The following is a 27,435-nucleotide window of genomic DNA, read 5'->3' as shown; positions in this document are numbered from 1 at the left end:
TAATTTGTTATTTAGCTAACATTTTAGCTGGTTATCAGCTTCAGTGTTTTCAGCTATTAATTTCAGCATTTTCAACTAACATTTAAAAGTTACAGCTTTAACATTTTAAAAAAGTAGTTTTAGAATGTAAAATAAATGTTTATCCCGTTCAGCCCACAATCTAAGGTGTGTTTTGGATTTTGGCCTCTTGCGTGATTGAGTTTGACTCTGAACTCTGAATTAGACTATTACATTTTTTTAATGTATTACATCAGATTGAGCAGACCCTACAGTTTCTATTTTCCTTTATTCACTATCACTGTTTTAGATTGTTCTGATTCGTCATATTTGCACTTTTTTCTGTTTGTCTTTAGTATTGTGCTAATATTGTGTTTGAATTAAAAAAAAAAAAACACATCTTCAGTTCAATCTTTGTCCGTCTGTCAACATGAAGCCGGCCTGCAGAGGGCCCCACAGCCTCACTTTGTTTTCAGGACTACAGCAGTATCAATAATTGCTAAACTCATGAAGAATTAAAAAACAATAAAAGTGACATTTACCAATTATTGTCTCCTTGCGAAACCAAATACATAAGAACATTAGACTTGAGCTTTGACGTGAATAGTTACTACTTTTTGGAAATTATTGTTGCTCTTCCAAAATATTTCAGACATAAAACAGTCTGTCGTGGGTACCCGCCTGTTTTCCCGGGATTTTGTCAGCTTCCTTTTCTTCCACCAATCACCTCACACATGCGACGTGTAAGCCAATCACACGACAGGTTGTTGGGAGGTGGGCGTACTCAAAATACAAACTGTCTGTTCACCTACTTCGGAGCATCTGCAGTGAGATTCTTAAAGGCATGCTTAAAGGTATATTAAAGGTCTGAATTAGAAAGGAATTATTTGAGCCTTTAATCGCTTCCGGAAACAGTGAAGTCTAAATATCAGAGTTTTATGCTCATTTCCGCCGCTTTTGTTTGACAGAATCCCAAAGCGCTGCAGCAGCTAGCCAACTGTTGCACGAAAACACCTGTTAGCTCCTTAGTCTAGTTGGGTTTTTATCTTTCGGTTACAACAGTCAAGTTTATTGGAAACCAACGTGAGAAAAACGAGTCGTTTTTAATGTATCTGGTGAGTTTTACACAACGAGATATATCACAAGATGGGACATGGTAGCTTGTTACGTACGCAAAGTTGGACGCCATATTGGAATGGTACTGCTGTGTTACAATTGTACTAACAGCTTGAAAAACAAGAATGTGACTTTTCACTAGTAAATTATTGCTGTCAGCTGATAAAGGAGAACTTATAGAAAACATTTTAACAACATCTGAGTGCGTTAATTCTCAATAGTGAACGTTTATGCTGATCTTGTAGTCTAAAGTCAGTGTCAGCTTTAGACTTCACACTATTTCCACGTTTTCTGGCAGGACCACTGATCTTTTTCATTTTATGGAGGATGAGGGTGATATTTGTATGTTTGTTAGACCTCAGATCAGACCAGATGACCTGCTGGTAATCAGATTACCATGTGGGGAATAATCAACCAGGATTTCCTCTGTAGCAAAGAGGGAGGAGTCCGGCACTGATTCACCGTGCCACAGATGGACCAGAAGACCGCCTGCGTGCTGTTGGGCTGATGCCTGAGTCCTTCTGATAGAGGCTGTGTGAGATCCACTTGTAGAACAGGAGCCCTCAGCCCAGGGTCACCAATTTACCCCGCGGCGTTGTGTCACGACCGGTTCTGGTTCAATAATAAGTCCTGGCTGCTTCATGCTTTAAAGCAGGTGCCGCCCGGACCTCGCCGCTCAGGGACCGTGGATGGAGAGCTCACTGAGACCTCTCTTCCGTCTGCGGGACCGGCGCCGCTGTCGACCTGGCTGCACTGTTCTCAGTCGGGTCAGACCGTGTCACGCTGATCCGTGCACAGACCGGCTCATATATAACCGGCACTAGTGGTCTACGGTGATGTTAGCTACCTACCGACCTGTTTATAAACACAGACCGAGCAGTCTAACAGTTTGAGGAAATGTTTGTAGATTTGAATAAAATCACATCCATGTATCAGGTATACATCACGTTTCCTATATAATAACCTACTTATTTATAAAAAGTTTGAAATGTCGTCAATTGGTTGCAATTTGTGCAAAAATATTATTAGTATGACCTGGGCATTATTTTTCTGATGATCAGAGTTTTTTTCTTTTAAAACTCGGACCAAAATTAAGGATTTTATGGTCATTTTACTGGTTCTGCTAAGACACGTCTGATTGTTTTCATACCATTCCAATATGGCGTCGTTATTTATGTATATTGGAAAACAGTAAAAGCCTGCGTGTTATCTGTAGTGATATTAACCTCTATGGTCATGACCACCAACTAACTGATCGGATTCCAGCAGAAACCAGATTCGAAGCGTTTACATGAACCTTAGAAATGGCGATCGGTCATTATGAGATTCCTGTTTGTGTCCACAAAAGGTGTTTATTGTTTAGTGATCTAATGACTCATCGACTTCATCAATGAATCGACTGATATTAAATGGGTCTAAACCAGAGGTCTTTGCTGTGGTCATGTGGCTCTTTGACCCCTCAATCGTGGCTATCTGGTTCAAGGAAAATAAAACATTGTTTAAAAAGTATAACTGAATAAACTAAGTAACTAGTAACGTAAAAATACAAACAGTTGAAGGACATTGCCTATCAGAGGCTTTTTGACAGATTTTTTTTTCTTTTTTTTTATATTTTTTTTATTCAAGGATTTTTAGTTCTTGTAAAAAACTTGTCACTGAATTACCTCTGACTTAGTTCACTAGATTTGCTCATTTCTGTCTGAAAATTGAAAATCTAATGAGTTGCTGCATTTAGAGGATCCTATGTGACACATGGTGTATTTTATTTTGAAAGGAAGTCATGGGAAAATTATAAACTATTTCAAGTTTTAAAAAAAGCTTCTCTTTATTTTGCCAAAAAATAGGTTGTTTTTAGTTATCATAATAGTAACATTAATATAAAAACAAATCAGTGCCTTATTTTCCTGAAAGGTGATTAAAACTTTGTGGCTCCAGAGAAATTGACCCAGTTGGCTCTTTAAGTGTTGAAGGTTGCAGACCCCTGATCTACACCGTTGTAGAATCATTTATAAATTGAAAAAGATGGATTACTTGTATATCAGTTTTGGAAAATATAATTTGCATTGAGACACACTTTGAATGTATCAAAGTCATGTGGTACAATGTTCAAAAATGATTATTCTGATGTGGAAAAACTTTTTCGAACTAAAATGTGAATAGATTGGATATTCATTGTTGTTTACTTGTTTGTTTGAACATATATTTCATTTACACTTGATTATCTCCAAGGAATCTGAAAAACTTCTGGGTCACACTGGTGGACGTTTTGGATAAAGATCCATCAGTAAATCTGGTCGTTCAGAATGTTCATTCACACTAAAGGGATTCTTCTTTCCGTATGTTTTATTTATTTTAGCAACATGCTGACGTTTTTGGCTAATTTAGTTTACTGAAGAAGTTTAGGCAATTTTGGAGTTTAGTTAGTATTTAATCAATGAGCTAGCTTATTGGGCTAATTTGATATCTACTGAGGTTTTTATGCTAATTTGGAGTTTAGCCAATTATTTTAGCAACATGCTAATATTTTTGGCTAATTTGTAATTTACTGAGGTTTTTAGGCTTATTTGGAGTTTAGCTTCTATTTTAGCAACATGCTAACTTTTTTTTGACTTATTTTGTTTACTGAGGAATTTTAGACTATTTTGTAAGTTAAGCTAAGTTAAGTAAGTACTTCAGCGCTGAGCTAGCTATTTTGGCTAATTTGGAATCTTCTAGGGTTTTCTTGGCTAATCTGCAGTTTAGCTCATATTTAATCACACTGGATATTTTTGCAAAATTGTCATGTATTAGGGATTTTTAAGCAATTTTACTACAAAGTTTTCAGAAATTTAGGTTGACTTCAGCAGTCTTTCATAGTTCTTTAACAAAGTTTCCAGTTTTTTAACAAATTTAGCATTTTGCAAATAGCTTTTGCATTTTCAATAAATCCCTGAAGTGGTCAAAGTTTTTCAGCGAAAAGCTTCAGCATCGTCATTTTCAGCAAACGGCATTCACACTAGCATTATTGCAGGTAATGTAACTTTTGTAGTTTAAATTATTTTGATCCTTTCTCAGATATCAGCAGTCTGAATGTTTCCTCCCTGCTGGATAAATGAGACCAGATGTTCCCGCTTCATATGATGGCTTCAGTAATCTGATAACCCCAGAGACATTTTTGGTGTAAATGTGTCCTGAAGCAGGTCTGCGGGTGGGAAAGGTGGCAGCGATGACCTGATCCCCGGAGCAGACATGTGGGGGTCCCCCTCTCCTTCCAGGTCCCGTGGACGACCTGCTGCCGGCAGCCTCCTCAGCTCTCTGTCCTCCAGACAGAAGGTGAGAAACATCCAGCTCAGTGTACTTCATGAGACCACCTCCCAGTTTGGCTCAGTCACAGTTTACAGCGCTGACCATGTCAGACTCTGACGTTTGTTGCGTCATGTGTGTGTTCTGTTCTTCCCGTCAGTCGTACTCATGCAGACCTCGCTCTCTGGACATGGATGTGAGGAGACCAGCTGGCTGTGTGCGGCAGGAGAACGCGTGTCTGACCGTGCAGGACGAGCAGCTCATCACTGACCTGGACTCTTTGCACTGTGAAATGGCGCCCCCCCAGCCTCAGGTCCGACTCCCAGTCCTGCAAAGAGGGACTGTTTGAAGACACAGGGTTCACGATGCGTTTCCCTTTTGAAGGTGTGTCTCCGAGCTTCCAGGGCGGGGCTTCACAGTGCTGCTGCGACCATGAGTGATCGGCTCCGTCAGCTTGAAGCAGAGCTGGAGGCCTGCAGCACAGAGCTCAGGTACACTCACCTGTGTGGCTTTTAGCTGCAGCTGTGGAGCAGAAATGGTTGTTCTGATCTCTATCCAAAATCATTTATGATCTGTAGTTTTCTTTGTTGTTCTTCTGCTCAGCTTTTTCATTCAGTTGTTTAGTATTGTAACTTCAAAGGACTAGTCACTTGAGATTTAACTTGTACTCATGAATAGGGGTGTGGTCAAAATATTGATATTTCAATATACATTTAGTCCTGCCATTGATTCTTGATGGGTTCTCATCAAGTATCGATCCCTGTAAGGCACATGTGTCAAAGTCAAGGCCCGGGGGCCGGATCCGGCCCTCCAGATCATTTTATTGTTATTAATGGCCCAATGTTATTTTGTACTTATTTCTAACTTGTGCAATTTTAAACAAAATATATTTTTATGTTGAAAAAATATTGAAAGTTATTTAAGGTTTAAGTTGATTTATTCTTGCATTTTTATTATTCATAATTATGTTACAAAGTTACGGTTTAAAAGTTTTAAAAATTGTCATTCTGCTAGCTTTTTGGACTATTTTGATATTTACTAAGATTTTTAAGCTGTTTTGGAGATTAGCTAATATTTCAGCTACATGCTAGCTGTTTTGGCTAACCTAAGTTTTATTTTTTTTTAGGCTAATTTGGCATTTAGCCTATATTTTAGCTGCTATCAGCTTCAGCATTTTCAGCTATTAATTTCAGCGTTTTTAGCTATCAGAACTGGAATCTTCACCACCCAAATTCACACTATATTCACAATAGTATTACAGCATTCACACTAGCATTATCACAGGTAATGGTACATATCTAGTTCATAATTAGGTTAAAAAGTCGGATGGAGTTTTAGCAATATATTTCACTTCAGATTATGTAGACTTAACATGGAGTGAGGTGTTTAGGTTTGTGGTGGACATTTGGAATTGCTCCCTCAAACAAGTTTTTCACAAATTTTCTAGAGGAACTGTCCATTTCTATGGAGTTATTCTGGGACCAAAATTATTTGAAACCCAAATAAAAGAAATTGAAAAAAAATATTGGTGTTTGGCCAAAAAAATGTAAAATGTCCAAAACTTTTTGCTTTTTGCTGTCAAAAATAAATTTAATTATTTTCAGCTTTAAATTTTCTGTTTTTAAGTTTCACAACTTAAAATTTCAATTTCAAAACTTTTTTTCCAATTTCAAATGTTTTTTTCACTATGAACTCTTTTTTTAAATGCACGGGGACTGAAGTTACCACTCTCATTGAAACTGAAAATAATGACATTTATTTTAGAATTTTGGACATTATACTTTTTTTTGGCCAAGCACCAATATTTTTTTCAACTTGTTTTATTTGGGTTTCAAACAATATTGGCCCCAATTTAGCTCCATATTCATTCAGTCTGTGTGAGGTTGGACAGGCAGGACAGCTTGACTCACACTTTCCTCTTCAGTTTTCCAAAAGGGTCTGATGTGTTTGAGGTCAGGCTGGGAGCGCATGCATGAGTTCATGAACGTTCACAGAAAAACGAATCAAGCAGACTTCAACCCTGCTTCCATTTTAAGCCTCAGAAATCTTCAGAGTACAAACTGACTCGATAAAATTAATAGATAAATGTGTATTATGTATGTATTATTATAGTCTACGTGTTGAATGAATTAAATATAGTTTTGTAATAAGAAATAGGGATTTACCTTGAGGAGTGTTTCCTGGGAAAGCTGCTGCTGATGGTCAGGACTGTGGGTCTGTCAGGGCAGCAGAGCTGAGAGCGGACCAAGGTCAGGAAGCCGCGGCTCACGCCCAGACGGTCGTGGAAACGCTCTCTGAGGAGCTGGAGACACTCAAGAAAGAGCTGGAGGAAACCGCTGCAGTCGGAAAAAGGTGAATCTTAAATGACTTCACAAACACAGAGGCTGTAGTGTAGTCCAGCGTCTGACATTGTATTGAAATCCCCCCGCAGGGCTGAGCAGCAGAGGAATCAAGCTCTTCAGAATGCTGAGACGCTCAGAGAAGCTTTCAGCGACTATAGAGCATCAATCTCTGCAAAGCTTCAAAGCGTACGTTTGTCTACATCGGGGTGTCCAAGTCAAGGCCCGGGGGCCGGATCTGATGTTATCGTGTGCTTATTTTTAACTTGTAAAATTTTGACAAAATACATTTTTTATGGAGAGTAAAATATTGAAAGTTATCTAAGGTTTAAGTTGATTTATTCTGGAAAAATATTCCTGCCTTTTTATTATTCAGAATTATGCTAAAAATGTACGATTTTATTAAGTAATTGGAATTCTGCTAGCTTTTTGGACTATTTTTAGACACTTTTTTAGGCTATTTTGGAGTTTAGCTAATATTTCAGCTACATGATAGCTGTTTTGGCTAATTTAGACTTTTTAAAATATATAGCCTGTTTTGGAGTTTAGCTAATATATTAGCAACATGATAGCTGTTTCGGCTAATTTTCTTTTTTGTTTTAGTTTTTTTATGGCTATTTTAGAATTTAGGTAATATTTCAGCTAAATGCTAGCTGTTTTGGGTAACCAGTTTTTTTTTTGTTTCTTAGACTAATTTGGCATTTAGTTAATATTTTAATTGGCTATCAGCTTCAACGTTTTTAGCTATTAATTTAAGCATTTTCAGCTAACAGCTTATTAGCCATCAATTTCAGCATCTTCAACTATCAGCTCTAGCATCTTCAGCGACCACATTCATTTCCCCACTAGCATTAATGCAGGTAATGCTACATTTCTAGTTCACAATTATCCTGTTCAGACCACGACCTGAGTTGTGTTTTGGATTTTGGCCCCTTGTTTGATTGACTCTGACACCCCTGCTCTACATCCTTGTTATCCCTGTTATCACTCCTCACTCGGCCATATTGATCTAAGACTTATTTATACTTTTGGTTCTGAAGGTGACTGAGGGGGAGAGCAGACTGAGGGACAGTTTTAAGAGAGAGAAGGAGGATCTGGAAGCCAAATGTATCACGCTCCAGCGAGAGAAGGCTGATCAAAACTGGAATTTAAGGTAGCTACCTGCCTGATGTCGATGATGTGAGCGGAGGTCACAGATGAGTGCTGATGCTTAGAGGCTTGTTCTCATCCTCTTCTCAGCCAGCTGCAGCAGCAGTTGAAGCAGGCTGAAGCTGGAGCTGCTGACCTGCAGCTGCAGCTGGAGGAAGCCAGACAGAAGGCCTCGAAGCTGGAGCAGCAGCTGGCGGAGCGTGACGCAGACCAATCCAGAGTGACGTCTCTGCACAAAGAGCTGGAAGAGCTGCGCGCCCTGAGCTGCAACCAGGACCAGAAACTCACTCAGAGCAGAGCAGAGATGGCCAGTCTGGAGGCAATCCTGAGTCTGCTGCATTTAAGAGAGGTGGGGGGGTTGGTGTCACGTCACTGCTGAAGATGTTGTGCTCCTCTTTAAAGCTGTGACTACCTCCAGGGTTCTGGCCAGGAGGTGTGCTGTTCGCCGTGCATGCTGCCCTCTCCGGACTGTTCGGGGTCTGCTCACCTGCTGAAGCTGAGACCAGGTGATCGTCTCCGAAAAGTCCAACAGACATGACACAAAATCTTTAGCATACTGGAACTATTCAAGCGTTAATATGATCATTCCAGTAGATTATGAAGGAGAAAAGCACCGTGAGGCGCTTTTCTCCTTCATAATCTACTGGAATGATCGCGTTTACGGTTGAAAAGTTACAGTAAATCCTTTCACAGAATACTTAATGACGTTAAACTAGTGACAGGAGAATGTTTTAACAGAGTTTTTGTCTTTGGAAGCAAAGAGGAGGACAGGGAAGGAGGCACTGACACTGAGCAACCTGTTTGACTCTCCAGGTGAAGGCTACCAGCAGCTGCTGCGACTGCTGCAGGCAGAGCGCAGCCGTAACGAGCGTCTGCAGGAGCGTCTGAGTCGAGCGCAGCAGCAGATTGATTCCCTGCAGGACTCCATGGCTCAAAGAGCCTCGCACTATCAGAGGCTTCAGTCGGAGCTGCTGGACAAAGTCAACCACGCCTCTGACACTGAAAAAGAAGTACCACTTTTCTCTCTTCTTTCCAATTTAGATGGGACTGCAAGTGAGGCTAGCTGATCAGCGTTAGTTCAAGCTGCTAGCTATGTGGAAAAGTGTTTGTGTTAGCTTGGGGGCGGAGCAGAGTCTTCCTGAAAAGGGCGGTTCTCCCTCTGTGACGTCATCTCGTGAGGACCTGCTTGTTTACGTGGCTGTGGGAGGGGCTGCTGCTGATATCGCAGGGTTTTAGAGGATTACTCAAATACAAGAATGGATCAAAATACCACTCTAGGGTTCTTTATAGTGAGGAATGAACAGTAGAATACACTTAAAAGCTTTTTTTTTTCATGGTATTTTCCCTTTAATGCTGAGAGTCGAGCAGAGAGGGTTTGGGTCCATTTTTGCAGTTTTTGGTATGATTCAAGGTTTGTTTTTTAGGCTATTTTGGAGTTTAGCTAATATTTCATCTACATGGTAGCTATTTTGGTTAATTTAGGCCTATTTTCTTTCAGTCTTTAGGCTATTTTGGAGTTAGGCTAATATTTACATGCTAGCTGTTTTGGATAATTTAAGTTTTTTTCAGTTTTTTTAGGTTATTTTGGAGGTTAACTAATATTTCAGCGACATGCTAGCTGTTTTGGCTATTTGTGGCTTTTTTAAAGTTTTTTTGGCTGTTTTGGTGTTAGGCTAATGTTTCACCTACATGCTAGCTGTTTTGGCTAATTTAGTTTTTTTGCCTATTTTATAGTTTAGCTAATATATTAACAACATGTGAGCTGTTTTGGCTAATTAAGTCTTTTTTCAGTTTTTAGGCTATTTTGGAGTTTAGCTAATATTTCAGCTACATGCTCACTGTTTTGGCTATTTTCAGCTTTTATTTTCTTTTAAGTTTTTTAGGCTATTTTGGGGTAAGGCTAATATTTACACCTTAGCTGTTATGAGTAATTTTGAATTTTTTTTTATTTCTTAAGCTATTTTGAAGTTAAGCTAAATTTTCAGCTACATGCTAGCTGTTTTCCCTAACCTGTTTTTTTGTTGTTGTTTTGTTTTTCAGGATAATTTGGTAATTGGCATTTAGCTAATATTTTAGCTGGCTATCAGCTTCAGTGTGTTCCGCTATCAGCTTAAATGATTTGAGCTATCAACTTTAGCATTTTCAGCTATCAGCTTCAGCGTTTTCAACTATCAATTTTGGCATCTTCAGCTATCAGCAGTAGCTTCTTCATATTACAGCATTCACACTAGCATTATCACAGGTAATGCCATATATCTGGTTCACAATTATGTTAAATAGTTAAGTTTAAAGTTTTAAAAATGTATTTTTGGTGTTCAATAAATGTTTATCCTGTTCGGCCCGCGACCTAAGCTGTGTTTTGGATTTTGGCCCCTTGTCCGATTGAGTTTGACACCCCTGTCCTAAAGTATTTATGATGTTCACAGCTGAAGAGAAAAAGCGCTCGAGCAGCAGCACTGGAGATCCAGCTGCAGGAGAAGACCTCTGCATACAGTCTGACTGCTCTGAAGAACACTGAGCTGGAGAATCAGCTGCTGGTGCTCAAACATGGTTCATCAAAGCTGTCTTTATTGAAGACTTGCAGACACCAAGTCTTAGTTCTTCTTTTGACCCGCAGGAGAAGACAAACGCCCTCCAGCATTATCAGTCCCTGATGAGCCAAAGGCAGAGAGAACACCAGCAGAGTCTGGACCGCACTAAACGGGCTCAGGAGCTGCAGCTTCAGGAGCAGCAGCACAGGATGGAACTGGTGAGCTCTTGTTTACGCTTGTTCTATTCTTTCAACAGAGTAAGCTCTGCTGTATCACAGTTTGAAACCCTAATAACTAAAGAACTGAAGCCAGTTTGTGTTTCATGTGGCGTGCAGCTGCAGCGGTCTGTGGATGAGACTCGCGTTCGGGGGCTGCAGATGGAGCAGGACTTGACTTCGCTGCAGAGGGAGAGGGATGCGGCGCAGGAGGCAGCGCTCCTGCTGCAGGCCTCTGTGGAAAAGTTAACTCAGGTCAGGAAAGCACTACGGTCCCTGCAGCTAGGATTATGTTCAGGCTCTTCTTCACCCATGAGATGAAGAACATGTGACTCTTGTGACTTACGTATAAAATACAGAAAGGTTCTCTCCTGTAGTCAAAACTAGGAGTGTAGCGCATCACAAAACTCATGGTTCTGATCATAGGAAAAAACAAGAAGATAAAAGCTTAAAATTACTTTTTTGAAAAGCTTTAAAACATATATTTGAAAAATCATAAAGTACTTCAAATTATAAATATACACTCACGCATCTTTGAACATAAACAAAAATGTAAAAACATGTATGTTCTGATTAAAATCAAAGTTAAATCTTAAATGAAAAAGTTCAAATGAAAATTTTATAATTTTGTTTGGTATTAATTGTTGTATTGAAACTAACTGTGGGATCATTTAAATTATTATCCGTAGCACTTGTGCAGGTGAGGTCCTGCCATGCCCACTTTTCCTGGTGATTTTTGACCCTTTTGGCTTGCCATGGCTTGCCCTGAGGTGGCGCTCTGTCCGGATTGTTTGAATCTGTCACTGTGAGTTGGGTCGTCAAACCACCTGCCCTTAACTGCTGCCCAAATTGCACCTCAGCAGCCCCGTGTGGTCATTCTTGCAGAAAGGCGGTCCCTCATAGTCGAGGAGGCCCAGCCTGTAAACCTGTTGTATGACCCTGATATTAGATCATTTATACAACGTTGCTATTGTTGTTAAAATGGAAATAACTTGTCGTGTCACCTGTCTCTGTTAAAGTCTGCTCAAGCTGATCATTAGGATCAACTTTCTGCTAGAAAATGAAGAGCAATAACCCTGGAGACACCAACATCTGGACAGCAGAGGCACAGGGACGAGGGCTGGTGAGAGAGGTCTTCCCCGTTTCATTTTGTCTGCTTCCTTCAGGAGAAGCAGACGGAAACCCAGCAGAACCAGGAGCTTCTCCAGAGGTTGAAAGAGCAGTCTTCCCACTCTGCTGCTCAGGTTGGTGTGACGTCATTCCTCTGTTAGAACCAGAACACATCAACATCTACAACACGTTGTTGATTTGCTCTCTAGATCTCTGAGCTGCAGTCGTCCCTGTCAGCCTGCAGGCAGGAGCTGGAGTCCTACCTGCAGCAGATGGAGGCTGTAAAGAGTAACTATGAGGCTGAGCTGCAGAAGAAAAACGACAAGGTACTGGGTCACACATGCTTCTGCTTGTCATAAAGTGCCCTTTGTGTTCAGGAGCTCCAGCTTCTGACGCAGCCCCCCTGTGTTTTGTGCTCAGCTGAAGTCTCTGCAGGAGAAGCTCCACAGCACCAGCCTGGTTTATCAGAGCTCCAGCGAGGAGAACCTGAAGCTGCAGCAAACTCTGCAGCAGCAGCAGACCATGCTGACAGAGAGCACCACGCGTGTGTCCGAGCTGGAGGAGAGCCAGAGCCAAGCACTGTCCCAGGTGAGGACAGCTTCAGCCGCTTTACTGTCAAAGCGTGAGAACCCGGAGATCCCTCAGCTTCTCTCCCTGCTCTGTAACGGCGTTTCTAAAGCAGATCATTCGCTTCACTATCTACATCGAAACAACAGTTGTTTTTCAGGGCTTCAAACATAAAACTTCCTTGAGGACGTTAAAATTCTGTCATAAGTCCCCCGCGGGTGCAGGACAGTCTTCTCTGCGCTCGTGGAGTGTTCCTTCTTCTTAGGCTACCTGCATCAGTGTCTGTCTGTTTCAACTTTGGGGAAACAACTTCAAACTCCATCGTTCTCTCTGCTGTTAAATAACGTAAAGTCTGTTTTAAAACTCGCGTAAGTGTGAATCAAAGAACGTAAAACAGCTTTATGTTCCAAAACCACGAGACTGAGTTTCTTTGCGAAGAATCTCTTTTTAATTTATCTTTATTTCACTTGTATAGTTTTTTGTGTACACATTGATGAGGTTCGGACTATTTAATGATATATTTGGCTTAGTAGTTATAAAGATATAAACGATAGAAGAGAAATGCACGACAGACACTTTTCCATCGCTCACACGATATGTATCGTCACATCGCCCAGCACTAATTGGAGCTGTGGACAATAATGTGGGACCAATCATGAAATAAAAAAATAAATGAATAAAAATCACGAAATTCAACTGTAATACCTCGTTTAAACCTGTAGAGGGCAGCACACACACAGACGGTTTTTGACTGTATTTTCAAAAATAAAACTATTTTATTTTAATTTGTCAAAAATTTGACAGTGATCAACATATAGCACTTTTAAAGCCCATTTATAGAGGTCAACAGCCAAACGTTGATTTAGGGTTTGGTTACCCTTTAAGTGTCTCTCCCAGCCCTGCAGAGCTGGAACTTAACAAATGCACACAAACAAAACATGCAAGTCCAAAAACAATCCATAACGGTTTACAGCATCACTCTCTTCATTCAAGTTGAAGGTCACAATGTTAGAGTTGTTAGAAACGAACCTCAAACTCTATAGTTTCATCTGAACAAACAGCTGAACTTCTGGACCACAAGAATCCTAAATGAGAGAAGTGAATCTTCACTGTCATGTGGTTGATCTCTGTCAAGGATTTACAGGAAGTGAGGCAATAAAAATGTTGTCTTACTTCATGTTGTGCAAAACCGAAACACTTTGTTTTTATCTGGTAAAGAAAGCAACTGTTAGGTTTAACCAGACGGCAGAAATGCAGAGGAAGGTCCATTTATGGACGTACAGAAGTAAATAAAATAAAATTGGCCAAGAAAGTCTTTATAGTCCCCCATGACATTTTTTTTATTAAAAAAATCATTCCCAGTCGTGTTTTAATTATGATTATGAAGTTTTTAACCAAATCCCACAACCTAAATGTCTTAAAAAGCATTTTTTCATGTTGATCTGAAGCCTCTGTTTAAAAAATCTCCTCTGAGGGGGCGTGGCTTTTGGAGCTCCACCCCCGATCCCCCTCTGTCTGATTATGATAGCTCTGTGTCTTTCTAGTGTAGTGACTCTTTTAGCTAATTCTCCAATGTTTATTGACTGTGATCAATACATTCAATCATTGGTTTCTCAGAGTTCTTGATAAAATAATCAAAGCTAACATCAAAATGCTCTTTCATTGATTTACAATCCTTTCCAACTGCGGTCAAATGAGCCGCCGTTCACATTTCCGTGGTCACATCAAGAAGCTCCGTGGAGTCTGGTGGAGATTTTCCAGCGTTCTCAGTCCTGCTACCGTAAGTATTGGATGAAACTCACACCAAAAATCCAGTGATGCTGATTTGACCACAGAAATGTGAACGGCGGCTCATTTGACTGCAGTCAATGTGAAGATACCATCTTCTCTTCTCCAGAACCTGAACTAGACACTAGGAACAGATGAGGGTTTAGTGCATGTGCAGCAGAGCTGTTGATGGAAAGAAGATCATTCATTCAAACAGAGTCTGTCCAAGACAGTTTGATTGGTTTAAAAGGAGAAATACTCAGAAATGCAAACATGTTATATTGAAGCAGACCTGCACACCCTCTCCAAACACACAAAACCAACCAAACCTGCAGGTGAACAGGTGCAATAAATCAACATCCCCCGATCGCTGCAGGAAGTGTTGATGCCGGCTGTGTCTGCAGGTGGGCGGTCTGGAGCAGCAGCTGGAACGAGCTCGAGCATCAGTGCAGACTGAAGTCAGGCTCAGAGAGCAGGAGGCCCAGCTGGCCGACAGAAACTTGCAGCTGTCCAGGTCTGTCAGGTAAACACACCTGTCGTAAGCTTTGCGGGAGACTGCAGGAACACACAAACCCTCAGAGCTGCTCTCATGGTCTCAGTCTGAATAAACAGGGAAGATGGCTGCTTTAGATCATCTGTGGTGCAGACTTAACTTGTATAAATTTGACAAAATATATTTTTATGGAGAGTAAAATGTTGAAAGTTATGTAAGGTTTAAGTTGATTTATTCTGGAATAATATCCCTGCCTTTTTATTATTCATAATTATGTTAAAAAGTTATGGTTTTAACGTTTTAAAAATTGTACTTTTAATGTGTTCAATAAATGTTTATCTTGTTCATCCCACTACCTAAGGTGTGTTTTGGATTTTGACCTCTTGTGAGATTGACTCTGACACCTCTGTATTAGAAGATCACATTTTTTAGTGACTTGGGTCTTCAAAGTAAAATGAAAGATGTCATCTTTTTGTGTTGTAGCCAACTCACATCAGAAATCCAGATCTGTCAGGCGGAGCTGGTCTCCAAAATGAGGGAGGCAGATTGTCTGAAGGCAGACGTCAGCATCAAGACTCATCACATCAGTGAGCTGGAGGAAACCCTGAAACAGACGAGGAGCCGACTCTGCAGCAAGGAGGACACGGGTCAGACGGGAAACGGCAGTGCTGTTCCTCAGACACGACCTTCTTCAAAGTTATGTAGTGTTTTCATGTTCTTCCTCTCATGTTCAGTCCAGGGTTTGGAGGAGAAGCTCTCCCGCTCCGAGACAGATCGCCTCAACTGCAGCCAGCAGCTCCAGACTCTAGAGCTGCGACTGCAGAGCGTGCAGGCGGAGCTGGCTGAGAAGGTGGAGCAGCTGCAGGAGCTCCAGAGAGCTCTGTGTAAAACTCAGTCCATGTCACAGGAGCAACAAGCCCTGGTGGACACTCTGAGGTTCCAGCTCAGGTGAGCAGTTGGGCTTATGTGTACAGACACATCAACACAGATGATGTTCTGCTCTGACACCATCTGCAGGGACACAAACAGAACCCTGCAGGTGTGGTTTCACACATCTGTCTAGTGTTTTATCATCTCATGAGCAGAGAGCTTTCTGCAATCTTACAGTGAGAGTCAGAAGGAGCTGGAGGATCGAACCCACGAGGTCTTGGACTTGAACAATGCCCTGCAGGAAAGGCAGGGGGAGCTCCAGCAGAGAGCAAAGCTGGTACGACAGAGACGTAGTCCTGTGTATGTGCTTCAAGTGCTGGAACATCTCAGTTTTCTTCTTTGGCGTTTGCATCCTCAGCTGGGCCGCCTGGATGTGGCCATCAGGGAGCACAAGCTGGAGCTGGAGAGGAAGGTGGAGTCTCTGCAGCAGAAGCTGGAGTCCAGAGAGAAGGAGCTGACAGACGTCCAGAAGACGATAACGGACCGGAGGATGAAGGTCGGGACTCTTTAACCTGAGATTCTGATTAATCCCATAGATTACAGTGGAACAGAGATGCATATAAATATCAGAAACCAGAGAGCTGGACTGAGTGACCCCCCCACCCCCTATTCCAAACATGCTGGTTCCAAGACGCCAAAATGGGCTAAATGCACGCCCCACCTCTACCTCGCGGTCGACAGTGCATGACTGCTAAATCCTTTCTGGTTTGGGGCAGTGATTCGTTGTTTACGTGGAAATATCGGAGTATTTGGAGTTCACAGGATGTCACTAAAAGAGTCACTAAAAATCACGTGTCAAAGTCGAGGCCCGGGGGCCGGATCCGGCCCTCCAGATCATTTTATTTTACTGTTATTTATGCTCCGATGTTATCTTGCGCTTATTTCTAACTTGTATAATTTTGTCAAAAAATATTCTTATGGAGAGTAAAATATTGAAAGTTATTTAAGGTTTAAAGGGCCCATACCATGATTTTCTTCAGCCTTTCACAGTGAACTATATCCATGTATAATAAGGATTCGGTTGGCAGCTTCCACAGGGAACCTTGAACCGTCTATGTATACCTGTCTGTCGTTTTCTGGGTTGTACTGGAAAACAATGAATTTCTCCTCCGTGGGGCTAATAAAGGCAACTTCTTCTTTTATATGATCATATATTACCTTTGGACCACTAAAAAAACAAATTATTTATGAAATATTAGTTATATTTTGTGAGTCTTTTCATACGACTCGACTCCTGAAGCTCCGCCTGCCACCTCGTGCAGCTTGACTTCATGAGGTCATTCCAGAGAAATCCCTGTCTTTGTATTTCTTCCATGAGAATAAGTGATGCATGCGCGCTAGCAGAATCTCTGTGAGCACGTGCAGCCCTCTGCCCCATTGACAAAACGGTCTGTTCTCTGCCCCCAATTATCGAGTTCTTCTTTAATCGTTCCTCTGCAAACAGAGCCATGACCAAAATGTCGCACGCTCGCTGAGATTCTGCTTAATCTCAGTGAGAAGTTTAATTTGAACTTTTTCATTTAAGATTGAATTTGGATACTGGGGTAGGGGGCACGGGAAAATTGCATATTCAGCTTTGTTTTCTCTCAGTTTCTGTAGATTTGATCTCCAGACATGTAAATGTCATCAGAAACTACATGTTTCTACACTTTTGTTTCCGTTCAAAGTTTAAGGATGTGTGAGTATATATATTTATGATTTGAAGTAGGTCTACGTTTATAAATGTTTTCTCAAATATATGTTTTAAAGCTTCACAAAAAAGTAATTTTAGGCAGACTGACTGTATATAAAGGACTGGACAGAGCACCTGTGATGTCACTCATACAAAATGCCTTCTCCTCTGTGAACTACAGATGTACTTGGTGGTTTAAAGCCCCACCCTTTAATCCAGCCCCTAAATACTGAGTAGATTAGAGTTCTGATCGGATGTGTGTTCCTCTGTCAGGAGCAGCAGGAGCTCAGCCAGCAGCTTCATGCCACTCAGCAGAAACTTCTGAAGGTGACAGAAGAACTCCAGGAGAGCTGCCGTGAGCGTGAAGCTTTGAGCCGAGAGCTGGACGCCACCAGGCTGCAGGTCAAAGACATGGTGAGCTTCAGTGTTGAACACAAACGTCTCAGGGAACGCTGAGAAAAAGCATGAGTTAATAGAAGTGATGTTGGGTCAGGAGACTCGTCTGCACAGGGCTGAGGAAGAGCTCGTCCTGAAGGAGACTCGCTGGCTGCAGGAGGAGGCCCGGCTGCAGAGCACGGTCTCTGCTCTGGAGCTGGAGCTGGAGCAGGAGAAGGAGCAGCACAGCCTCGAGGTAGAGGAACCAGACAAACCCTTCTGGTAACAAACCCTTAAAACCACAGACAGACGTAAACGGAAATCAGTTACTTTAGAATTCTAGATGAACTGAAAAACACATTTGGACAGAGGTCCTGCTGGAAGAGCCATGATGAGGAACTGAGATTTAGTGAAACTCACCAGCACTTTTTCTGAGATGCTGACCATAATCAGACCTCCTCCATGTTTCACAGCTGAGTTCTTTTCTGGTTTTCTCCATTTCTGCTTCTGTGAACAAAGGCTGCCACGATTAGTCGACGATTAAATCGACGACTGATTTAATAGTCCTTACTTTATATTATGTGGAGTCAGAGTGTAGTCAGTGAGACCAAAACTTTATCTTTAGTGATAAATAACTCCTTGTTTCAGATGCCGACCTCATTAAATTGTGTGAATGTTTAATAATCATTCACACTATAGTGATCCTCCTGCTCCTTTCTGTACGCTTTTTAAAAACTCAGTCACACTTTCAGCAATTTTAGCAATGTTGGTATCAAAAACGTTCTGGTCTTTCTGGACATTACTGCTTGTTATTATGGTTTTCAAACTTATTGTTTTTGAAATATTAAGCAAAATATGCCCTAAAGGAAATGAATAAGAAAGTCTTCAAATTTCAAAATTTTAAGTAAACTAGCAACAAACTGTTAAATGTATTCATTGGCTAGGTTTTCATCTTTATTAGTAATTAAAAAAAAAAAAAATTGGTAACAAAATATTATCATATAATATTTTAGCAACATGCTAACCTTTTGACTAATTTAGTTTAATGAGTAATGTTGGGCTATTTTGGAGTTTAGCTAGTATTTAACCAATGTGGTAGCTTTTTTGGCTAATTTGGCTTCTACTGAGATGTTTTATGCTTATTTTGAGTTCAGCTAATATTTTAGCAACATGCTAACGTTTTTGGCTAATTTGTTATCTACTGGGGTTTTTAGGCTATTTTAGAGTTTAGCTTCTATTTTAGCAACGTGCTAACATTTTTAGGCTATTTGAGAGTTTAGCTTCTATTTTAGCAACGTGCTAACATTTTTAGGCTATTTGAGAGTTTAGCTTCTATTTTAGCAACGTGCTAACATTTTTAGGCTATTTGGGAGTTTAGCTTCTATTTTAGCAATATGCTAACATTTTTAGGCTATTTGGGAGTTTAGCTTCTATTTTAGCAACATGCTAACATTTTTAGGCTATTTGGGAGTTTAGCTAGTATTTAAACAATGAGCTAGCTTTTTGGCTAATTTCACATCTACTGAGGTTTTTGGGCTAATCTGGAGTTCAGCTAATATTTAAGCAACACACTAAATATTTTTGCAAAATTGGCTTGTATTTGGGACTTTTAGCAATTTTACTACAAAATTGTACTTCATTTAGGTCAACTTCAGCCTCTTTCATAGTTCTTTAACGAAATTTCGTCTTTTAGAAAATGCTTTATTTTGCAAATAGATTTTGCAGTTTCAGTAAATCCCTCCAGCAATTAAAGTCAGTTGTATCACCATTTTCAGCAAAAAGTTTCAGCATTTTCCGGTACTCTCAGCTAAAAGCATTCCCACTAGCATTATTGCAGGTAATGCAACCTTTCTAGTTGAATCATGTTTCAATACCAGAAACTAATGAAGGACAGAGCCTGCACGATTCACTAAACTTTATTAAACTATCATCTTTATTGTTTTAATTTTTAGTTAGTTTAAAGCTAATGAAAGAGCCTCATGTGGATCTGGAGCTGCAGACTCCTATCCTAGTCTAATGTGTCCCTCTGGTCAAAATCTTCTCCTTTATTTATTTTTTGGTGTGCCATCATTTTGGTCCAGGCCTGTTTGGTGTTTTTTCATTTTTTTATTAACGTTTTAAACATTAAAAACTAAGATTGTTTTTATTAGTGGATTCCCCTCAAGTTTAACTTTTTGTCTGTTTCTAAATCTGTCAGTTACTGCTGTGAGTTGATCTTTTATAACTTTACTCTCGTATGTTCGGCGTTTTGCATTCCCACCAGTACATGTGGTCATTTACATTTACTTCCTTATTCTTACCGTTTCAGGCCTAGTTTAACTGCCTGTTTTTACACGATTTCTTTTTTTCCCTTTCATCACACACTCTTCCTCCTCACAGGTTTCATCACATTTTCTTTTTTTCTGATGCTGCAAACATTTAATCTCCCACATATGTCAACACCCTTCACCCCGTCTGTCCTCCCCCAGCTGGAGTCCCTGCAGCAGACCCGAGGGCAGCTTCTCAAAGTTTCCGAGCAGATCTCCTGCTCCATGCGCTCCTCCCAGGAGCAGCTCAATGCTAAGCTTCAGCAGACCCAGAAGCAGCTGGAGGACGCGAAAGCCCGCGGCGAGCAGACCAGAGTCCAGCTGGACCAGACCCTGCGTGACCTGGATTACACCCGCAGCCAAGCCAGTCACCTTCAGATCCAGCTAGAGCAGAGCCAGGTCCAGCTGGAGGAGAGCCGGACTCGAATCGAGCAGATGAGGATCCAGCAGAGTCATCTGGAGGCTCATCTGGAGCAGCTCCAGAGGTCGGCTGAGACCTCCATGGACTCCCTGCTCATCAAGGTGTTGGGAGTTTCTTTGATGAGCACAGTCGGACTTTGGGGTCATTTATTAACTTTGTGTTCTCTTTGGGCAGGAATCGGAGGTCACTCGCCTGCAGGCCCGCATCCTCAGTCTGGGTCGAGCAGCTGAGCGACGGGGTCTGTCTCTGCCTGCAGAGCGCTCTGATCAACTCTCTCCACACGCTCCTTTTTGGGGGCACTCCTCACTGCAGCCCCCGGCCCCCAACAACCCCCTGATTGAGGCGTCAAAGCTGCAGTCATGCGAGTCCTCCTTTATTTTCTCTGAGACTGTGGACCGCAGCTGGCAGGGCCTCAGCGCCTCTGACAGCACCGCCGCCTCCGACGCCTCCTTCAACCCGCTCACGTACATGCTGGACAGAGGAGCGGGGGCCGAGGAGGAGGAGCCCCGCACCCACTCCAGGAGGGAGTCTGAGAGCAGCGTGGAGCCTCCAGAGGAGGACCTGAGCTCGCTCTCAGGCATGCTCCGCTTCGTCACTCAGACGCTGGCCCGGCAGGACGACCCGGCTGCCAGCAGGTCAGCAGAGCCGGCACCGGTCTGACCCAACCTCCGGGTCAGACTTCAGAATGTGTTTACTGACGTGTTCCAGATCCTTATCAAGAGGAAAATGAGTGAAGGCAAATAGTTAAAAAAAAATTCAAGAACAGAAATACGTTTAGTTTTAAACACTCGGAAAACCACAAAGTGTTAAAAAAAATCCAGACTTGGATAGAAAAACACACATTGCATAGAACAACCAACCAAATGAATCTTTTGTACTTGGTCAAACAGATTCTTGTCTCCACTAATCATCCACCTCCATCTGACCCTGAACTGCAAACAGCTGCTCTGCTGCTGGGTGAAGTCAGTTAGTTTAAGTAAAAGAACAAACATCTAAAGTTCATTTGTTTGTGTAAAATCCTTTTTTAAGACGTAAGACTTTCTGTTTTTGAGAACATCCTAAACCAGGAGTGTCAAACTCAATCACATAAGGGGCCAAAATCCAACAAGATGAACATTTTATTTAACACTAAAACTAAATCTTTAAAACTAAACTTTAAAAAAACGTTAAAATTACCTGGGATAATGCTAGTGTGAATGCTTTAAGCTGAATTTGGCCACCAGAGATAATAGCTGAAGCTGATAGCCAGCTAAAATTTTTGCTAAATGCCAAATAAGCCTGGAAAAAAAGAAAACTAAGTTAGCCAAAACAGCTAGCATGATCCTGAAATCTTAGCTAAACTCCAAAATAGCCTAAAAAATCTTAGTAAATGCCAAAATAGTCCTAAAAGCTAGCAGAACGACAATTTTTAAAACTTTAAAACCATAACTTTCCAGAAGAGGTCTGCAGTGTACTGCACTTGTCTCCAACGCCTCTTGACGTACAGATCATGTTGTTCAAACAAGCTGGTTTTCCTTTCAAGAGAAGAATATGGTTTAGAGTGAGAGGTTCCAGCTCGTTTGCATCATCCGAGATCTTAGTAATAGGACGATCATTCAGAATGGCCTCTATGAAGTCCATCGTCATCCAGCTTCTATTGATGTAGAGCAGAAGTGAGAACTCTCCTCACCAGGCGAATCAACCTTTCCTACACCTCGCCATGAGGTGATCCCGCTGGTGGGTGAAGTCAGATGTTCAATCTGTCCTCTTCTGCTGATAAAACGATGTAGGGCATTGATCCATGCGTCTGTATCCATTGAGACTGCTACTTCCAGATGTACTGCCCTGGTACATGGTGGTAGATCAGGAAGGAGTCTCACCTTTGGCAGGTCTGCCATTTTTTGTTCCACTGCTCTTCCATTATAGCACCTACAAAAACCGCAGTCGTTATTGATTATCCTGACGGCTGTGTTAGCATTCATGATCCAGAATCTTCTCACTTTGGATAGTGTGTGGGCCGGTCCACTATGACCCCGGTTCTGATGAGTGGAGGAAACATGCTGGTCTTTAGAAAGAATCAGAGGGTGCTTTGCTTCCTCTGGCATTGCTCCTTTGCTCAGTCTTCCTCCAACCCTCAGAACCATTTTCCAGAACTGGATCCAATCGATATATAGAACTTTGGCGGCTTACTGTATCTCTTCCAGATGATAAAAAAGTCATCTCTGGTCCAAATTTCCGTTGCCGGCATTAGCGGATTATGGCATCTTCTGCAGCCGACAATTCATCCAGTGTCAGAGAACTGCACTTTGATGATGATGATGCAGCTCTTTCCATCGGTTCCTCTTGAGCTCTCCTGACTGTCTTTATCCGCAATAGCCTTCAACTGCTTCTTTAAGCGGTACCGACCCAACAAAACTGCCTTCATTCTTAGAACCCAGGCAACTGCTGTTTTCAGTCTTCTACAATTAGAAAAGTAAGTAATCAACTAGTCAGTTGGACTAGAGATGTCACAAGTCTTGATGAGGTTTACAGTCACCTCCTGTCTGACTTCTTGCTCATCAGGATCCATCGAGTCGTCCAGCACAGTTTTGGGCCAGTCCTCTTCCTGTCTCCAAAGAAATACTGGACCCTCCAGCCACCTGCTGCTGTTCAGGAAATCTAAGACTTTCATTCCTCTTGATGGATCATCAGCTGGATTATCCTTGGAGCTGATGTGCTTCCATTGAGAAGGTTCATTTGTTTCTCTGATTGTTGAAATTATGTTAGCCAAAAACATACAAAACCGTCTGTCCTCATTGTTCAGGTATTTTAGTCAGTCCAAAAGACTGATTCGTCCACCAGAAAATCCAACTCTGGTTTCAAAAATGAGTCGAACAGCTGCTGTTAGCTCCAGTCTGGGAAATGTTACAGCCTTCAGTGATGTCACTCTAGCTTTGTCGAGAAGAAAGGCAGCCTGAACATCCTTTTTCTGATTCAACATACGGATGTATGTCAAAGTTCACTGGCATCAGCAAAGTGAAGTAGCTCAGAATGCTTTATTGCTCCAAATTCCATGGGCTTGATTCATCTTTTCACTCTGAGTGCAGTGAGCTGACCCAGCCACGTGTTCCATTGAGACAAGATATAGTTCATCATCCCATCCACGACCTCTCTGACAGAGCTCTCGTTGCATCATTTTAGGGTCACATACTGAGCTTGTGACGGACAGCATGCCACGTCTAGTGAAAGACTGTTGCTTCCTCTCATCTTGAACCTAAATGACTCAGTTGGTAGTTTATCTCTGTCCAGATTTAACTCCTTTAGGTAGTTGGCTCTCTGATTGGCTGTGAGAGACTGCAATACAACACGACTATTGCTGATCTATTTCTCCTGTGTGAACCCCCCTTTCTGACACAAAGCAGTGAAATCCTTTATCATTTTTCATCACCAAGCTTCTTTTTCTGTAGCAGAACTCTTCAAATAATCATCCACATAGAAATTTTGCTCGATAGATTAATCCAACCCCTCTTCTGAACTCTCAGACTTATCAGCAGCAGTTTTCCTCCAGGCATAGCTCGCACAGCTGGAGATGACACAGCTCCAACAGATGTACAGTCCTCCGATGCTCCCCGAGGTCTTAAGTGATGTTCCCATCCGCCCACCAAAGAAAGCGTAGAAAATCCTTATCTTCTTCCGCAACTTTGCATTGATGGAACATGGCTTGAATGTCACCTGCAAATACAACTGGTTCACTTCTAAAACGAAGCAGGACTCCCAGTAATGAGCTGGTGAGATGTGGCCCAGGCAACAGTTTATCGTTTAGGGATGCACCTTGGAATCAGAGGGATCCTTTCCTTGGATGGTGAACTCCATGGTGGGGAATATACCATTGCTCTGGTACGTGTTCTGCGTAGCCCTTACCGTCTGAATAGCATACGGACCATTTCTGCAACTATTGGTTGGTACCAATCAACAAGTCGACGTTTGCTGTTATGTTTGAGATGTTAACCTTGGACAAATAAGGCCATTTTGCGAGTTCTTCAGGTGTAACCATGTTGTCAACAGTTACTGGCATTTCTTTTTGGGGGAGAACTTCTGGAAGAATATGGACATTGTTGCTGTTCAAACCGGAAACTTCCAAACCAGTCACTGAATAGGCTGGGACCACTGTTTTCTGCCACATTTTGCTTAAAAGGAAGTTCGTTTTTTCTTCCTGTAACTCTCAACGGTTGTATTAGATGTTCTGAACAAAATGTAGCGGAACTTCCTGAATCCAAACAGGCATGTTTTAACTGTGTGGTCCCCTTGACACTTCCTTCACAGGGAGGATGGATCACACACACCGGTCCTGACCGGCCCCTGTATGTCCACATGTTTTGGGTGAAGTGGGCTGGTTCGGTGTTCCTTGTGGTTCTGGTACTGATTGTTGTTTAATGTGAAGCGCGGTTGGGTGGGTTTGCCCACACATTTTACATGTCAGACATTTGATGCACTCACACACAGACATGCAAAACAAACCCCTTTGCTTCTCAAGAGTTGAATCTTCTCTTTGTGTTTCTTTCTGTTGAACTGTTTACATTCCTCCAAAGTATGACTGCGTTCACAGCAAAGACATTCAGGCCTCCTTTCCCTTTCTGGTTCTGATGTTCTTTCCCTAATTCTCTCATGAGTCTCCATAGGTGTTACAGTGGTGGCCATGACACTTCCTTTTCATCTGCCTTTGGGCTGTGACTTAAAGCCTTTACCCCAGTAACACCAGATAGTTCTCTTATCTCACCAGCGATGCTGACGTGTCGCTCAATAAACAACCGAATCCATGAAGGAGGCTGGCTGATTGGTTGTTTCCATGATGTTGTGAGCGATGATTCTCCATTGATCCTTCATTTTGAATTTTGACGTGATTGCTGTCATGTTTACGGACATGTCCAGTTCCTGCATATACTGAAGCTCCTGCATCACATTACAGCATCCCCTTAAGAACAAGGCATAGGCTTGAAGCGCTTTCACATCCTCAGATTTTATTACTCCCGGTGGATTAAAATTGATTTGTTGATGATCTGAAGATTGAGCTGTTGTTTGATGTTGAAAATGATGAGATGTTCCAAAAAAAACATCCTGATGTGGTTCATTATGGATGCTGTGATGCTGCTGGAGTTCTTTAGGTCGCACATCCTTTGATAATCCTTTGGTGGATATAGATGACCATTTTGTTGAATCCAGTTGACACACTTGTTTCTGTGGTTCAAATTGATACTCCTTTGCCAAAGGATTTAACATCTTGATGGATTCTGTCTTGTGTTTTTCCTTTTCCACATAAGAATTCATGCCATCAGTGGGACCTTGAGAATAACTTCCACGATCTGAAGCTTGTAAAACGGACAATTTAGCAGTTGATTCAGCTACTTCAGCTTCCAAATCCAGCAGTTCCTTTTTCATTCTTATCTGCAGCTCCTGCTCCTCCAAAGCATGCTTGGCTGTTAGAGCTGCAGCAAGAACAACAAGTGCTGCCTCTTCTGCAGGTGCTTGACCTGACACTTTTATGGCTCCTGTGGCTTGAATGTTTGCTAATATTGGAAATGGGATTAATGTCATCCACAACATCTTTTTCTTTTACATTCCCATCATATTGTGAAACCCATCCTTCTGCATTAGCAATACACTCATTAACAGACAACATTTTTGCTCTAAACCATATATCATGTTTTTCTTTCTCATCACAAGGCAGCAGAACCAACAAAGAATTATGCAAATTTTTCACACACTTCTAAAAGTTGCTCAAGAGCACATTTAACCTGTGTTTTATCATGATTCAACATTAACCCCTGTATTGTTTTCCTATTATAATAGCCGATTTATTTAATTAGACATTTCTACTTGATTGCAGTCTGTCCAGCTCATTAGCAAGAGCCTTTGCTGAAAGTTTAACCACGTGTTTTTGAATTTGTACTTTATCCCAGTCAACACTCTCCAATTTGCGCATTGACGTTCACACCCGACGCCGTGTCAGTCGTCTACATAATTACAGCTGATCGTTTCAATGAAAAACAAATAAACGCAAAGCTTATAGTTAACCTGTTTGGGCGACCAATGCCTTGGGTTTATGCTCTACTGTGTGCACACATTTGAAAATGTCATTGAGTGTAGCGCTACAGTCACCGGTACCTTCATAAATTGGGCGCCGTTCTGTCGTCCGTGGAATGGTGATCCATAAATCCAGTGATCCAGCGGTCAAATAACCCAATTATCGTCCAGGAGTTCATTGTTCTGATGCTCCGCCCCGTTCATCTTTGGCTTCGTGGTTCCAAACAAACTTCCACCGCCGGAAATAAAATGTTCATAAAAAATGTATATCAAAAAATATTGAAAGTTATTTAAGGTTTAAGTTGCTTTATTCTAGAATAATATTCCTGCCTGTTTATTATTTATAATTATGTTAAAAAGTTACAGTTTTAAAGTTTTAAAATTGACATTCTACTAGCTTTTTGGACTATTTTGGCATTTACTGCGTTTTAAGTTTTAAGTTATTTTGGAGTTTAGCTATTTTTTCAGCTACATGCTAGCTGTTTTGGCTAACCTAAGTTTTTTATTTTTAGATTTTATCAGGCAAATTAGGCATTTAGCTAATAGTTTAGCTGGCCATCAGCTTCAGCATTTCTAGCTATCAATTTCAGCATCTTCAACAGCCAAATTCATCTTACAGCATTCACACTAGCATTATCACATGTAATATATCTAGTTCATAATTATGTTAAAAAGTTACGGTTTTAAAGTTTTAAAAATTGAGTTTTAGAGTGCTATATATACATTTTACAAGTCCTGTTCTTGACATACGTGAGATCAATCACGTTGAGCACCGTACCAGGAAGTGTTAATGTCACATGTTAGACTCTAATTTCTGTGGTTTCTGCGTAACATTTCTCTCTTCATTTGAGTTATTTACAGTAAGCCATAATTCGCAGTCAGTTTCTTCCTCTTATTATTTTTATTTATTATTGTTGCCATTTCTACTATTATGTTATTTTCTGTTGTCCTCCTTTGTGTCTTCTGTCGTTGTTTTATTGTTTTTGGGTGATAGAGAATGGAACAGTCATTCTTATACTGACATGTAATTGTAAAAATGATGTGCTGTTGTTAAACTATAAATAAAAGCTGTTGCAGACACTAACACGTCTCTCTCTCTCCTACAGGAAGCTGCTCAGTCATGTGA

The 27,435-nt window shown here is 41.3% G+C and overlaps 1 protein-coding gene across 6 annotated transcripts in view; it reads left to right on the top strand.

Annotated features, from left to right (window-relative positions):
- Window positions 1-725: 725 nt before the first annotated feature.
- Window positions 726-27,435, top strand: part of ccdc18 (coiled-coil domain containing 18) — a 28,206-nt gene continuing 1,496 nt past the window's right edge. The window contains exons 1-25 of one of the 6 annotated variants that reach the window (XM_024268644.2): window positions 726-851; window positions 4,290-4,425; window positions 4,556-4,708; window positions 4,780-4,886; window positions 6,619-6,747; window positions 6,827-6,923; window positions 7,775-7,887; window positions 7,974-8,232; window positions 8,302-8,389; window positions 8,697-8,893; window positions 10,310-10,420; window positions 10,501-10,632; window positions 10,750-10,884; window positions 11,796-11,873; window positions 11,949-12,065; window positions 12,160-12,327; window positions 14,478-14,587; window positions 15,050-15,213; window positions 15,301-15,514; window positions 15,674-15,773; window positions 15,855-15,992; window positions 17,442-17,582; window positions 17,662-17,799; window positions 20,012-20,371; window positions 20,445-20,905. In XM_024268644.2, coding sequence (XP_024124412.1) covers window positions 4,342-4,425; window positions 4,556-4,708; window positions 4,780-4,886; window positions 6,619-6,747; window positions 6,827-6,923; window positions 7,775-7,887; window positions 7,974-8,232; window positions 8,302-8,389; window positions 8,697-8,893; window positions 10,310-10,420; window positions 10,501-10,632; window positions 10,750-10,884; window positions 11,796-11,873; window positions 11,949-12,065; window positions 12,160-12,327; window positions 14,478-14,587; window positions 15,050-15,213; window positions 15,301-15,514; window positions 15,674-15,773; window positions 15,855-15,992; window positions 17,442-17,582; window positions 17,662-17,799; window positions 20,012-20,371; window positions 20,445-20,905 — 3,794 coding nt within the window. In that variant the 5' untranslated portion in view covers window positions 726-851; window positions 4,290-4,341. Of the gene's footprint in view, window positions 852-917; window positions 1,113-4,289; window positions 4,426-4,555; window positions 4,709-4,779; window positions 4,887-6,618; window positions 6,748-6,826; window positions 6,924-7,774; window positions 7,888-7,973; window positions 8,233-8,301; window positions 8,390-8,696; window positions 8,894-10,309; window positions 10,421-10,500; window positions 10,633-10,749; window positions 10,885-11,795; window positions 11,874-11,948; window positions 12,066-12,159; window positions 12,328-14,477; window positions 14,597-15,049; window positions 15,214-15,300; window positions 15,515-15,673; window positions 15,774-15,854; window positions 15,993-17,441; window positions 17,583-17,661; window positions 17,800-20,011; window positions 20,372-20,444; window positions 20,906-27,435 lie in introns of those variants that run through there. The other 5 variants (XM_024268643.2, XM_024268639.2, XM_024268641.2 and 2 more) reach the window with 5 other exon arrangements.

The sequence above is a fragment of the Oryzias melastigma genome, linkage group LG17 (genome assembly GCF_002922805.2).
Source record: "Oryzias melastigma strain HK-1 linkage group LG17, ASM292280v2, whole genome shotgun sequence".
NCBI lineage: Eukaryota > Metazoa > Chordata > Actinopteri > Beloniformes > Adrianichthyidae > Oryzias > Oryzias melastigma.
Note: the sequence above shows the minus strand (reverse complement) of the source record. Positions and strands in the feature narration are given on the sequence as shown.